The sequence below is a fragment of the Argiope bruennichi genome, chromosome 6, assembly GCF_947563725.1.
Source record: "Argiope bruennichi chromosome 6, qqArgBrue1.1, whole genome shotgun sequence".
Taxonomy (NCBI): domain Eukaryota; kingdom Metazoa; phylum Arthropoda; class Arachnida; order Araneae; family Araneidae; genus Argiope; species Argiope bruennichi.
The window spans coordinates 81,869,546-81,885,853 of record NC_079156.1 but is presented as its reverse complement, the minus strand read 5'-3'; the positions used below and the strand labels follow the sequence as shown (position 1 = coordinate 81,885,853).

At 26.8% G+C, this 16,308-nt stretch overlaps 1 protein-coding gene across 1 annotated transcript; it reads left to right on the top strand.

Annotated features, from left to right (window-relative positions):
• Nucleotides 1–82: 82 nt before the first annotated feature.
• Nucleotides 83–14,006, top strand: LOC129972318 (mitotic spindle assembly checkpoint protein MAD2A-like). The gene is made up of 5 exons (XM_056086413.1): nt 83–212; nt 1,586–1,732; nt 4,640–4,757; nt 8,707–8,813; nt 13,390–14,006. The coding sequence occupies exons 1-5, from the start codon at nt 149–151 to the stop codon at nt 13,554–13,556; spliced, it is 603 nt and encodes a 200-aa protein (XP_055942388.1). The 5' UTR covers nt 83–148; the 3' UTR covers nt 13,557–14,006.
• The last annotated feature ends 2,302 nt before the right edge of the window (nt 14,007–16,308 follow it).

The window sequence follows — 16,308 nt, the reverse complement described above, 5'->3', positions numbered from 1 at the left end:
TCTCAAAAACTTAAATGAAAAATTTCTGTAAATTCGATTGGAAACGATGTCTTTTTCTTCAGAACAGTTCAACTCGAATGGAATCACAGAGAAGAAGAATACCGATTTTATAAGCGGCAAAAATCAAATTATTTTTAAACTTTTAAACATGTCAAAAACAGAAAGTGCTATCACTTTAAAAGGCTCTGCTGATATTGTTACTGAATTTTTTAGTAAGTTGTAATGTATTTCTTATCCTGTAAATTTGATTAATTAATAAGCTTAGTCGTATTTGGTCATTGTTGATTCTACGTAATATTTTGTCTCGCCGTTTAGGATTTATTTATAAACGAAATATTTTCAAATTTTTTTAAAGATATTGCTTTTTTTAGACTACTTTTTTGTAGTTTCATCCCTTTTACAGTCATTAGAAAAATAAGGCGTTGTTTATCCCCCAAAATTAAGTTTTAAAATATTTGCAACGGCTCATTAGATTTTAATTTGCATTCGTATAAATGCAGTCTTTTTTTTTTTTCAGTCATAGTAAGGTAAGGACCCCCATATTTTTAATACAACGAAAAATTTTTGTATAAATTTATTAATTTCATTATTCAATTAATCTTGCTTATTTTACTTCTCAGAATTTAAGTTTAGCACATTTCATTTTTTTATGTAATATTTTTTTTTTTTTTATTTCTTGCCTGTGTCATTATGTAAATATTTTTAGTTCTTGTTTTGTAATGTAAAATAATTTTGAATGTCATGTTTAAAAATATTGTAGTTCTTGCATTGGAATATAAAATAATTTTGAATTCTGTTTAAGTGATTTTACATAGGAGTTTTTCTTTCAAAAATTTCAAATTGCACTCAAGCTGAAATGTTTGAAGAATGAATTAATTTCATTTATACCATCTAATAATTCCTTATATGATGTAATATAGAATTATTGATATGTGTGATTAATCAAAAGCAATTAGTTTCTGAAGCAATACTTTCAATTTATTCAAATACAGTGGAAATTGAATCAGACAAAGTAACATGGGAAAACAATAGATTTATTGAAAATTTGGCTGATTAAAATCATTAAATATAATAAAAACAAAAATAGACTTATTGAATAAAATTGAAATACAGCCTCTTAAATTTATTACCTTTATAATGCAAGCAAAATAATTGGTGATAAATTGTTTAGCAAAGGTTAATACATATTTTAACATAATTAATGTATAATGTACTTAAAAAGTTGGCTAGTTTTTTTTTACATGTAGGTAACTATATTTATATTGTTTTGAACTATAATTTTTTGTATTCACTAAAAATAAGATTTTAAAAAAATATGTAATCAAACATTACTTCTGAGCAGAAAGCTGTTATTTTATTAAAAGTCCTTTGATATGTTTAATACATCAAAAGGAATTCTGGGAACAAAGAATCCTTTGGCTCGTTAATCAATGGGATCATTGTGCTTTTGCCTATCGTTTATACTTTGAATAAAGTTTTCATTTATACCCATAGTGAATTTCATACCTTTTCATTTGAACACCTGGTGTGTGTACAGTAGTGAAATCTTGCTATTTTTCTAATGAACATGTACTTTGTTTTACAGATTATGGTATCAACAGTATAATTTATCAGCGAGGTATATATCCTGTAGAGTCTTTTTCTAGAGAAGATAAATATGGTCTTGCCATTCTTATGACCAAAGACAATGAATTACAGACATTTATTGCTTCAATATTAAAGCAACTCAGACGTAAGTTTATTTATTTTAAATCTTGTATGTATGGGAATTTTTATTTTTTTATGCATTTGTATGTTTTAAAAATTATTGCAATATCTCTTCCCCCCCCCCATTTCTTGATTGGTAAATCAGGGATAAATTATTTCAGGAATTAGATTATGAAGTGCATTTTCCATATATATATACCTGATACATTTCCAAGGATTCCAGCATTTTTATTTTTTAAATTGGTTTTCTCTTATGTAATAATTCTACAATTTTTTTTTAATCTTGAGTGTTTTTATATGAATTTTATTATTCAGATAATCACACTTGTATTACTTCTTATTGTTTACATTTGGCACAATCTATCAAGAATGATTCCCTGCTACAGAAACTATAAAAGCTCGAAAAAGAGCTGATGCTGATAGTCGAATGTATTCTTACTTTGGAGTGTTGGTCTTTAGTATTCTATCTTAATACTTTGTATTGTTGTGGCTGTTTATTAATGATTTGCTGCTTACATGTGTACTGTGCAACTTGCCATCCTTGTGCACACTGAGATTTTGGGTAAAAGTGAATTTTAGTGTGCACCCAGCTGCGCCAACAATGCCAAGTCGCCAATAAAGATGGCGGACAAAATAAACAAATACTTCCGTGGAACAGTTACGGTTACTATTTGCAGGCATATAATTAGGACTTTTTACTGATAAGTATTCTTTTTTTTTTTTTTTTTCATTCTGCTTGTTGCCTTCTACAGATGCCGAAGGCATCTGTAGAAGGCACCGGGCAGAATTTTTTAACTTTAAAAAAAACATCCTACGGCTTTGCTAGCACATTGAATATAAGAACAGTGTGGATAACATAATCAATTGAAAAAAAGAGAATGAAGTACGTTATACGAACGGATTTCAAAGAGAATTTTAAAGAATTAATGTACTTACTTGATTTAAGCAGTTGTCTCGACAGGATACGATTTGGATATTTCACTAAAGAATCAGCGTATTTTTTCTGTTATTACGACGTTGTTCTGTCGGCGCCAAATATACTTTGCCATGTAGCCGTCGAATTCTCCGTCTACATGGTTTGTCCCGTGTAAAGATCTTTTTACTGCACTCTAGGTTCCCTCGATAGAGTTGGTGTGAGCTCCTGTTTCCGGGTCTTTAAATGTCAGACTGTGGTTCCTCGTTAAATGCTGAAAACCTTCGTTTTCAAGACTCTTATATGATGACCAACAGTCTGAAATGATGGTACTTCCCGGAAGAATACGCCTTTTTATAATTTCAAGTAATACCTCTGCAGATCTTTCAGGCACTACTTCAAAAAACAGTCATTTGTGTATCGAACTATTCCTCCAAACACCCATTTCCATTCCACTTGCTTTCCTCTATTGTACTTTCTTTTTCCAAATTTGCTCTCGTCAATTTCCACGATCTTTCAAACACCACCTATTTTTCCGTCAAAAGCCAAAGAAGCATCCTCACATACTCCTCGACAAAAAATCATCCAATCAGTCACCGTTCTTGCTGAAACATTTAAATCATTCACAATGCTTTCACGCCTCATTCGGTTTAACCATATGTACGTTAAGCACAAAATTGTTCCTAAATCCAAATGACTTTTATTGAACCAGGAACCCTTTCGTACAGAACGTTTAATGTGGTGTGGATTCAATCCTTTCTTTCTACAACGCCAGATCTTTCCATCGATTCTGTTTCCTAAATCAATCAATTTCATATTCTCATCACACACCGGACATACACACTTAGATGCAATCAAACCATTCTCCATACAAAATTTTAAACACGCATTCTGTCCTAACTTTTTCAACTCGTAAAAAAAAAATACATTCCACTCACCCTTCATCCATTCTGCAGGTTCGAAATACTGTTTTACATCCCATTTGCACGACATCCATTCCTGAACAATTCCAGACATAACTTATCGAGGGAACCAACCGTTAGAGCACCAAAAGAATTACGAGAACTGCGAAGAATTCCATTGCAGCCGTCTTTTAAAGTGAGAATGCAGACAATTTCGTTAATTAAAAATTCAGGCAATTTTTTTAATGTGGATACTTATAATTAAAAAATTGCATAAGAATAAATATTTTCTGTTCGTATTCACATTAAAAAAAGAAAATTACTTTTAATTAAAGCTTAAATTTCTTTATTTAATAAATTTTTAATTAAAATAAAGAACAAAAATTAAAATCTTTAATCCACATTTTTTAATTTAACATTTTTAATAGAATTCAGATGGATTTTTAATGCGTATATTTATAATTAAAAAATTGCATAAGAATAAATATTTTCTGTTCGTATTGACATTAAAAAAAGAAAGAAGAAACTAACTTTTAATCATAAGCTTAACTTTCTTCATTTAATAAACTTTTAATTATAATAAAGAACAAAATTAAAATCTTTAATCGATAATTTAATATTTTTAATTTAACATTTCTCATAATGTAATTGTAGTTTATGTACAACTCAACCATTGCAAAAAATTGTAAACAAAACAGCAGTACGGTTGCTAGAAGAGGAATCCGATGGGTTGCAATATTGGCGACAAACAGCTGGTGCACACTAATCTTCACTCAGGCCAGATTTTGTTTTATCTACATTTTCATGCTTTCTTCTCGAATGAAGCTTCATTATTTGTTATGAAGTTTGGTGGACATTCCACTATATACCCTATAAATAGATTTTTTAATGCATTTTTAAAATATGCAAACAATGTTTTTTAAGCATTTTTTTAAAATACATTATTGCTTCAAGTATTCTTAATAGTAAGAAAATAATCCAAAATAAGAAATTAATATTGGTTTTAATTTTTGTTAAAATTAATTTTTTTAGCTGTGTTATAATGTTAATTATTTGATACCATGTTAAATTAATACAGATTTATAAATTGCATTTATTATATCTTTTATATTTATAGATTGGCTAATGACTAAAGAAGTACACAGACTTGTTCTTGTTATATCCAATTTTCACACTAAAGAGACTTTAGAGCGATGGGAATTCAAAATTCAGTGTGAAGGAGAACTGGACTCTGGGTAATGAATATTCTTAATTTCTTTCCAAGATTTCCTACCAATTTCTTTGCAAACAAAATTATAACAGCTTAATTGTATGTAATAAAATTTACAATTATTAATTCACTATATTTTTAAATTGAAATGATACATTGGAGAGTTATCATTCCTATCAAATTTCATCTTTCAATAATTATTAATCATTCTAAAAATTTAAAGAACTAAAATGAAAAAATTGCAAAATATAAAAACATGCCTTTTTTTTTTCATGCAATTTATGTATATTTGTTTTGCCTATTTTAATAAATGTTTTTTTAGTAAATCAAACCTTACTTTAAAGTCATCTTTCAATGAGTGATTCACAAAATGTTAAAAATTACTCCTTAATGAAACGTGACAGACATCTTAATGGCACATACAGAATCCCACCTGTATCTCAGCTATCAGTCTGTGTTTAATGCTTGTTTATTCATGAGTTTTTATTTTCAAAATAATATCAAAACTGTAAAATATATAGTTAAATGGAGCCTGAAAGAAAGTCTTTTCAGTAAGTTCCATGGTTTATATTACAATATAGGGGGAAATAATTTCCATAACATGCAAATACAAATGCCTTAACCTTACCTTAATAAATACCTTACAGCCCTTAAATTGTAGTTAGGAGCTATAATTTATATCATAGCTAAACATTGTGGAGATTTTACCAAGAAAGGCAGAGATAACAACCTCAATGCAGTTATAACCTTATAGTGAAATAAGGAAAATGTTGAAGCATGGGAAATTTTGAAAAGAGTCGTCCTAATAATATAGTAGATATGCATGCAATAAATTTTTTGTTGAATCAAATTTTCATTGAGTAATGCTCCAATTTATTTCACAAATTATTAAAAATATGCTGTAATACACATAAAGCTTCAATGCTGAAAAATTTTATTTTTTGTTATATTTTATTTTTAAAAAATTTAGTTTCACCAAGAAAGTTTTAGTATTAATTACATTTTAAACATTTCTCTTTTAAAAGGAAATTAATGTTATAGGTGAAATGGCAGAAAAATGAATGCATTTCACAATTAATATAACAATATAAAGCTTTTAAAACAGTATCTGCTACTTTTCTATCAAATTGGAGAATCAGCAAGCTCTTTCTTGCTGAAGAAGCTATCAAGAACCAGCTACATAAATTATTTAATTGAATATTCTAACTAGGACATAGTGACAGTTAATTCAAAACTGTGATTTTTTTCTCCTTCAGAATTTGGGAGGGTGGTATATACTTGCTGAAAGTTTAGATTTTCATGGACTTATTAGAAATGTAATTGCTCTATATTAAGATATAGTTACGTTGATGAATTTAATAATCAATTTATACATGCTGGGTTTTTTTTTTTTTTTTTTTTTTTTACATTTTAAAAAAATTGATGTTTTTAATAAGGCAGAAGGAAATTTCCCTTTTAATAGTACAGAGTGATGTTCATTTTAACTTATGTAAATTAATTTTTAAAAAATAGGAATTTTGTTATTAAATGAAACATTGAGTGCAAAGAAATTGGCAGTTCATGTTCAGATCTAAATAATTATATTATGCCACTATATTTAAAAAAAAAAAAAAAAAAATACTTATATTATTGCTACCAATATTTAGTAAAAGAAAATATTTCTTTGCTGCAATAAATGTAATTTAAAAAAAAATATTACTGAAACATATTTATTTGATCTTTCCATTTTTTTTCACGTCTGTAATTAATTATGGCTGCAAAGCATCCTCCCCTCCCTCCTTTTTTTAAAGTGGGGGGAAACAAAATTTTCTGCTTATTCAGATAAGATGTTAATTAAATTAATAAGCCATGTTTTTAATAATTCTATTTTTACTAATAATCACCTCGGGCAACTAGCTGGTTTTCTGAAAATGTTGGTTATTTTTGATTTCAAATAAATCATTTAGATATAAAGTGGAATCTTGCTTTAAAAGCATAATTTGTTCTCCAGTCTTATTAAGTGAAATATTTTTTTGTAGGAATGCATGTAAAATAGGACAATATGTTCCTTGTTGAAACAGATTGCTCAAACAAATTGATAATATAATTTATTAATTATAATATTTGCTTTTTTTTTTCCTTCGAAAAATTTGTTGAAACAAATTTGTTTTTGACATACTTCAAAATTTTGTGAAGATGAGAGCAATTAAGAATGAATTTGTAGCATGCATCATAGATGCTCCTTTATAGGATAATTTTTTTTCAACATATAATACAACAACTTCCTGTGCTTTTAGCCTTTTCCTTACTTCACTGGAAGTTTGTTGCTTTACTGAGACTATTATTTTCTTCCTTCTTGACTAAATTTCATCAATAATGTGACACAAATGCAACTCCTTAAGCTATTCAGTAGTTCAAGCAATGTTCTTCCCCCATCCCACTGCTGCCCTTATTATCCTCCCATAATTTTGGTTAAAGGCACAATCTCGTCCATTAAGACTTCACAGGCACTTGCTCAAACTTCTTTGAGTCTGTTTGACAATGCTATCCTTCCAAAACGCTTCTTGCTTCTAGAAATAAAGATTTTCTTCAAACATTTTTACAACACAGACTGATATGCAAGATACTATCTGATATGGTGTTACTATGTCTCTATAGCACTCCTTCTACAAAATATTGCTTGCTAAGATTAATTTTGCTTTGTTATGCAGATCAATTCTTATGATAGGTGTTCATAAAAAAAAAAAGTTGTGAGTGTAACTTCCTGTTCATAATTTTGCTTATTATCTGACATTAATGCTATATTATTCTAATTAAGTTTTATTTATTGAGTACATGAACCTTTCTTGTGGGGACATTCCCCATAATATCATAGAGTTTTTTAAAATGTTAATAAGTGGTTTATTTATTCTAAATTTCTAAATATTGTGGCATTGTAATTTCACACCTTTATTTACCATGTAAACTATACAGATATTAAACACTCTTTCTTCAGCATACTTTAGCAAGCAAAAAGCACATGATTAAATATTTCATCAATCAAGGAAAGTGCTTTGAATTTCAAGATTATATAATGTAGTACTTTAATCTAAAAAATATTTTGACAGTTTAAAAAAATTTCAAAATTCAGAAAAAATTTACATGACTATGAAATACGTATGAATCATTAAAAACATAATTGTTTAGAATTTTGAAGATATATAAAATTTCCCTTAATTTATAACTGATTATTTAAAAAATTGCTCTGAGGTGTGCATTTCCATCCAGTGAAATTTTTTTGTGCCAAGTTTGGTTGTTCTAAATCAAACGGTCTGGCCTGTAGAGTGCCGACACAACACACAGAACTTCCATTTTTATTATTAGTAGAAATGTAATATAGTTAAAAATGTCGATTTCCTTAAAAATAGCAAGAATAGAAGATCATCATCATTGAACTGAACTGAAATTATTTGCTAGTAAACTCTGGAAGCTTTTCTCTTTTATTTACTCCTTTTTTTTTTTCTTACGAAATTCTTTAAATTTAATTTTTAAAATTGAAATAATGCTGGTAGTGAATAATGACTACAGTCACTTGAATACTATTGTAGTCATGAAACTGAAAAAAGACATTTTTTTTTAGCAGATTGTTTTATATTTATGAAGAATACTACAAAAAAAATTGAATTTAGTTGAAGGAAGAAGGAACTTTCCTTTTAATTAACTATTTGATACCATTTTTTTTTTCTCCGTTGTCTTTGTATTTTACTAAAAGTTTTTGACAATGAAAAATATATTTGTTATTCTTGTTTATATTTTACTGATTATATGTTACAAGTCTCTTGGTCTCGCTTCTCTACCTTCTCATTGTGGTAACATTGCAAATATTGATTAAAAACAAAGATGGAACTTGGCTTTTGATTAAGCTTTTCAATTAATAAAGTTGTTTAACTGTGTCATAAAAATGATTGAATAATAGATACCTTTTACGAATTTTAATTTTTATAATTCTAATTTAGAGGAAAACCAAAATCCAAGGATATCAAAGAAATCCAAAAAGAAATCAGAAATATTATTCGTCAAATTACAGCAAGTGTCTCCTTTCTTCCTCTTTTGGACAATGCTTGTAAGTATAATTTATTACTTACTTATTTTATTGAATGTTGTTATTAATTTCCAACTTTATTTACGAGTGTAGAAATTTAGTTATGCCTTGATAAAGCTGTGGTTTTGATTTCACAAATTAAGCGTTTTTGATGATGGATTCAAAATTAGATGTAAAGAACTAGTCGGATATCCGGCTATACACCCCCCCCCCCCTTTTTTTTTTGTGTGCATCAAAAAGTTTTTGATTAGAAATTAAACTGTGTTATATAAAAATTAGTGCTAGTTGAAATTATTTCATCCAAGCTTAGTCAACATTGGCAGTCAATTTAATTTCCCTTATTATTGACTCTGGGATAAATTTGAACTTCATCATATTAAGAAAAGTATTGCTGCATATTGCATATCAAATTATTTTTAACAAATTTATTCTGAAATACATAAATGAAATTGATTTCATTAAAATGGTAGTTTTTTTTGTAATTCTAAGATGGCAAATTATTTATTTTTGTGATATAATATAGCAAAAAAAAAACAACCCAAGAATTTTCTGATTTTAATTAACTTTCAGTCTTTAAAGTGTTTGTGTGAGTACACAGGCAGTCTGCTTTTACATTTATTTTGATAAGAAATGTTAAAAAGACTGCAGCTAACAAATACAAACTTCATACATATAAGTCAATCATGCAGAACTATTCTAATGAAAAAGTCATAAGTGCAAAGGGTGGCTGCTGCAGTTGGTTCTTTACCAGTGAATTAAGTAAATACAATCTTTGATCAGATGGCATGCAATATATTGAAATATTTGTACCATTTATGATATTAGGCATGCTATAGCAATCTTCTATACCAATATAGGTTTTATTAGTTTCAAACAAGATTTTGTTTAAACATTACTTCACCATTTTCAAAATACTGATTCACTCTCTACTTAATAATAGTCATAAAGTGTTGTAATATTCTGGAAGAAAAAAAAATATGCAAGTTCAAAGTTTGTGGTTGTAAGTTCAGCAATATAATAAATTAGCTCTTTGACTACTTTCAGAACAAACTGACTGCATGCCTCTATGGAATATGTAAATTTTGTGTCAGTATTTGTGTAAAGAAAATAACTAATTAGTTAATAAATTAAAACTTTAAAAAAGTTTTGATTGAAGTTGATTATTATTTTCTAAGTATTGATCTTTGATCCAAATTACAGACATAATACATTTCTGCAGGAGCTCTGACTTCTTCTATTATTTTTAGAATCAATTTTTATCATTTTTGAGATAATTAATTTTTTTTTATGTAATACAAGATGCATAGCATCTTCAAAAATCCATAAAAACTTACTTTTGGTAGCTTTTATATAAGGGTACACATTTTTTATTAAGTTGTTTATATTCTCCTTTGTTTTTTTACTATGCTAGATCTGCCTGATTGTACTCTTTATTTTCTTTGTGGTGTTGGATCTTTTTATGATTTAATAAATCCAGAGATTAGCAAATTTTTTTTTTTTTTTTTTACTTCTAAGTAGGGACATACTGGTAGAATAGGAAAAAATATATCCTTTTCATTTGCTTGACTCTTCTTTCATCTGCTTTTGCTTGTTTAGATAAGGTTAAAATCCTTTCTTTTAGAAGTAATTTTATGTAATGTTAAGTTTTTAACATTAACTTCTGCTCATCCTTGCTTATGTCTACATGATTATTTGTTTGTAAAGTATTTGTTGGTTTTATTTGAACATCATTTAGTAACTTATCATTAGTGAATCATTTAAATATTTTTATTTCGATTAATTTTTGTGCAAAAATTTGGAACTTTTTAACGCCGGAATGCCGGAAAATGTGCATTTGATTTATTTTGGACTTCTAAAAGTGAATACACTGAATGATTCAAGGTTTTCAAAAATAAAAATAAAGCGAAATGTTCATGATGCTCTAAATTTACTTTTAAGTCATTTGTTACTCTTTAAAAAGGAAACCAAAATTAAATTAATGCCAATAAAATTCCTTTATTTCTTGTATACGAACTATTTAAAGAAGGCAAAAATTTCGAACTCGATATTTTGCCCAATCTCCATGATTCAAACCTCTGAATGACACATTTGGTTTCTGTTTGGTTGGACGCTGGAGAATACAATAACTTCAAGTTCTAAATTGGTTAATATTTGGGGCACAGTTTTAACATCTATAGACTTGTATCCAAATTTTAAACCAAATCCATCAATGATTTTACCATCTGTTGATCTGTACATTTACATGCATGTAAACGCTGTTAAAAAAAAAAAACCGTACAAGATCTTAGATAAATAACATTCGATAAATTATCCTTTTTTTTTTTTTTTTTTTCCCTTCCTCTAAAATTATTTGTCCCAAATTTTGTATTCATTTGGCTGACCAAAAATTTTCCCGACCATTCTCATTTTTTTTTTTTTTTAACTAGTACTACCATACTGGGATTCTTAAAATAAAAATTTGTGGTTTTCATGGCTTTGTCCAAAGTCTCTACTTTTTATGCTAGCGGGAAGGGTGGTAATACCTTTATTAGAAAATACACAATGAAGTTGTGGGGGAGATATTTTCAGCTACTTCTTACTTTTTATACTAGAGGGAAGGGTGGTAAATATCTTTATTAGAAAATATGCAATGAAGTTTTGGAGACATTTTCAGCTATTTCAAATATATTGTAAAGCATATTGAATCATTTCTTCAAATGTATCAGAGTGATGATCCATTTTATGCATATGATATGCATAAGTGAAACATTGATTGTATTTTTTAAAATTAAATTTCACAGTTGAATTTTTTTTTTTCAGTAAACTGTCAATACCAGAAAGATTTTTCTAACAATGTATCTTGTTAAATTGAGTGCATACATAAGAAGGGCAAATTATTGAAAGGTTCGCATCTCACAAAAGCAGTATCGGATAAAAATTGTATGCTTTTCAAGCATGATTGTCTGTAGCTTATTTTAAAAATGTTGAAATGCATAATGAATAGATCTTCGGTAAATTTTGGATCAACAAGAGATGTTGTTTTGGCAGAGAGCAAATGAATATGGGGGGGGGGGATGTTCTGTGTTGTATTTTCATCAGAAAGGATGGAAATTTGTTATGTAGATACTGTTCTCATAGAATTTATAGATTTTCTATTGAAATGATTTTTACCGTATTGCAATGGTTTTCATGTCTAGAAAATGAGATTGGATGAGTTTTTTTAATCCTTTATTTGAAGGCCATAAATTTAAAAAATGCAGAAAGTTTTGAGAATTATTTTAATATTTTCAGCATTAAACAAGCATCTGTTGAAAGAAAATAAAACACGGATTAAAATATTAATTTCAATAAAATTGAATTAAATTAAATGAAAATATGTTGAATGAAAAATATGTTGCACAACATGTAGGCTATAGCCACATAAAGCAGGTAAATGTTACTAGAGAATTTAGAATCAGCAACACCAGCCCATTCAAAATATTGCTTATTGTGGTTGGGGGGGGGGGTGAAGAAATTTCTCTTAGAAAAGGAAATTACAGAAATTGAAAGTAAAGCTAATGTTGTACTTGTTTGACCAGCCAGATGCTTTTTACTAACAAAATTTAATGAGTTGAGAAAAGTTATTATTAGAAGAAAAAAAATTGAATGTTTTGGAAAAAGTCTCTAAAAAGTAAAAAGCTTTCATTTATGTATTAAATAAAATTAGCTTGATTTTTATATGCTAGTTTTTAATTTTCTTAACCTTTTTTTGAGGAATTGGAAAGTTAATAAAATAGCAGTATAATTTTTATTTTATATATATACTACTAATTCTTATGTAATTAAATAATCTTAAAATATGTCTTTTGATGAGATTTTTCAAACGAAATTTGCATTAAAAAACATTTTTAAATAATTTAATTTCAATATTAGTGAAAAATATTAAGTAATTCCTGATAAATTTTATATTTATATAAAATTGGAGCACTTACTTAGTTAATACCCAACTTAATTTACTTCATCAAACTCATAGTTCTATAATTTAAAAAAAAACAACATTAAATTTGGTTCTTGTTAACCCCTCTCCCTCCCTCTAAAAGTGCTTAAAAATACTTATGAAGTGCTTATATTTTTAAATTAATCTATGCATCCTGTAATAGTTTGACCACATTTTTAATATCTCTAGATTTATTTTCCTTCTCAGTTTTATGTTTAGCACAATTTATTATTGCATGAAGTTCAGATTTTTTCCTTCAAGTCTTGTCCCATCTGAAGTTAAAATAATGTTAATTTAATTCAAAATTATATTCAATTGTCAGAAATAAGGTCATTTAAACAACTTCTTACTTTGTTGCGTAAACAATTTTATATTTTAGTTTTTTTTTTAATAAATTAAATATTTTTGTAACATTTCTTTGCTCTGGCTCAATTTTGAATTGTGTATTAATGATTTTTTTTAGAATTGCCATTTTTATATATATATAATATAGTGTATGTTTCTTTTATTGTTTTTTCTTAATTTTTTTTCTGTCTTAAACTAATAAAACTTAAATTTCATTGCTTTACATTTTGATATTTTATCATACTTATTCATTGTTTTTGTATAATAAAATTGAATATTTTGATTTTTTTTTCCTAGGCTCCTTTGATGTTTTGATATACACAAACAAAGATGTAAATATTCCTGATGAATGGGCAGAAAGTACAGCTCATTTTATTCCAGAATACGAAGAAGTAAAACTGTGCAATTTTTCTACTTCTGTGCATAAAGTAGATACTGCTGTCCAATATAAAACATATGATTAAAAGCTTTTATATAATTATATTTTTAAGTCTTTCTATGTTTTCCATCATTGATAATCTTTTTTGAAACTGTTTTGCTGGACATAGAACTAACTATGCTGTATGACGTGTATTTCAATGTATAATTTTATTTAATTGTGTAAATGTTATTGTGTAGTTCATTCATTCCAGATAATGTTCATATTTTTTCTTTTCTGATAATTAATTTTGTATGATTAATTTCCTGATCAAACAAATCACTTCAAACTTATTTGATGCACTTTTACCAAATTAAGAGCCGTCTTTCATGTGTGTTAAGTATGTGACCTTTATATATGTAAAATAAAGCTTTAAATTCCTTTATTATTGATGTTTTTTGGGCTTCCACATTATTTATAGCACAATTTAAACACATGAATTGCAAACTGTTGCTTTATTTTGTAAAATGAATATTTAAAATGTGTATTTTATTAGTTCTCCCCAAAACGACATTGTTTGTCTAATATCAAGATAACAATTTGTTATTACAATTATTATTATTAGAAATTTTCTCTTTCTCTAAGAGCATATTTCTCATTCTTGTCAATGCTACTTTCATTTCAGGAAGAATGTGATGGGCTGGGGGGGGGGCATTTAATTAGTCACCTTTATATCCAATGTTATTGCTAATTTTTTTATATATATAATATATCCTACAATGGACTGATGCTATCGAAATGAACATTTAAAAACAACAAAGGTTTTATTTCGCATCTGGTAACTGTTAAAATTCAATAAATTCTGAATGAACTACAAAAAAAAAAATACATATTTATATATTTAATATTTAACTACTTTAATGAAGTAGATTTTATGAATATTTTTAAAAATTCAATAAAAATATATCAAATTCAACAAAAACTAATATGCCTAAAATATGATTTTGTTTATTTGTATAATAGACTTAAATACATTTTTATACATTAGTGCTTACCTTCCCAAAAATGAAAATGCAATGTCACGTTTCTTTGCTATTGAGAATAGATAGCATCTTTTAAACAATCACTCTTGATTTAATCATGCATAGCATTACTTTAAAACGGTTAAAAATTGATGAAACAATATTATGGAGTTGAAATGTTAATTCCAATTTTAGTAATGACATATATTTTTTTGGTAATTTTGCAGGGATAGATAGAAATGTATTTGTTATTGAGGTAGACTGATTGCTTCTGATCGCAAAATTGTTTTACATAATATAGAAGGGTTGTTATTATTGTTTTCTTTTTAAAATTGACATATAGTAATAATGTAATGGAAATATACATTTTTAATTGTATTCTTGAAATATCTTTGAATAAACATTATTTCTTATCATTAGATTTAAAAAAAAAAGAAAAAAAAACTTATTTTCTAAAATTTTATTAGCATATATGTTTTATCAAAGATGGTAAAAATTTATAATAGGATCAACAAGTTTGAGAGCACTCGTTCAAAATTGCTCTTTTCTAGTGAAACAGGTTATAGATTATTAGAAGCATTTATAAATGAGAAAGCAAGTAACGTTTTCGCTGTATTAAGTGCTCTATTTCAAAATGATCAGTATAGTTATAACATATTTAACTGACAATGATGATTTATTGCTTGCCAAAAATTAAAAATTTTAATGGTAAAAATTATATTTGACAAAAAAAAAATTTTTAATTTGTTTCTGCCAAATTAATTATATATTATATGAAGACAAATATTGAAAATATTTTAAGATGAAACTTTGTATAAGGATGAAATATTTGATTTTATTGAGAGCATAGGGATTTCTTATTGCAATTTTTGTATATTTTAAGATTAACTTTTTATTTTAAGAATTTTTTTTTTCATAATGTGAGATGATTAAATTTTGATACTATAATTCTAATAATTGTTAAAACTGAAAAAGTAGGTGGCATTCACCTTTTGTATTTAATTCTGGTAATACTTTATATCCATCTGATATGAGATACAATTTAATGGCATCTTCTCCAATTTTCTTATGAAGTTTTGATAAATCACAGATAATAGTGAATTACAAAATTTTGAGTGTATAAATTAAAAATAGTTTATTTTTATTTAAAATTTAAGAAATAATGTCCATCATTATTATATAGTATATGCTTTAAACTATTAATATGCCAATTTTTGTCTAAAATATTGAATACATCTGGAAATAAATATAAAGATTGATTATAGTTAAAATTGTAAACTAGGAATCGTTGTTTAGAATGAATGGATGTTTGAATAAACTTGAAGTTTATAGCATTTTATTTTAGGAATGGGGGGGAAAATTCTTATTTCTCTTTCTTTAAAAGAGAACTAGTTATTAAATGTTTTTGGGGAAATCATAGGTGTTTGCATCATGTTTTTACTCAAATCCCCTTTTTTACATCATCACATCACTGTATATGATGTAAACATGGGAGTTTGTTTTCTCCCCATTGAAGATCTGTTGTTTCTCATTGTCTAAAACTCCTCAAGTTTGCTAAGTTTATTTAAGACTTTTTCCTCTAAAACCTTTTCTTTTTTATAGCAAATATTTTCACTTCTCTTTCATCAAACTAAATTTTATTTCTTTACATACTTTCAAGTAAAATATCAGGTCAATCTTAATCATTGCCATTTAATTGACTACATTTTGAAATTTCAACTTTATAATTGTTATATATTGTAGTAATAAAGCTGCATACATTTTACAAATTTGCATGTTGTAATGTTGTTTAAAATTCAATATTAATTTTTCAATAAAGATACTGAGATCATATTA

Excerpts from the sequence above, each read along its gene's own strand:
- LOC129972318 (XM_056086413.1), top strand. The coding sequence starts at position 149 with ATGTCAAAAACAGAAAGTGCTATCACTTTAAAAGGCTCTGCTGATATT. Across the intron at positions 213-1,585 it reads TATTGTTACTGAATTTTTTA|ATTATGGTATCAACAGTATA; the intron begins GTAAGTTGTAAT and ends TTTGTTTTACAG. Across the intron at positions 1,733-4,639 it reads AATATTAAAGCAACTCAGAC|ATTGGCTAATGACTAAAGAA; the intron begins GTAAGTTTATTT and ends TTATATTTATAG.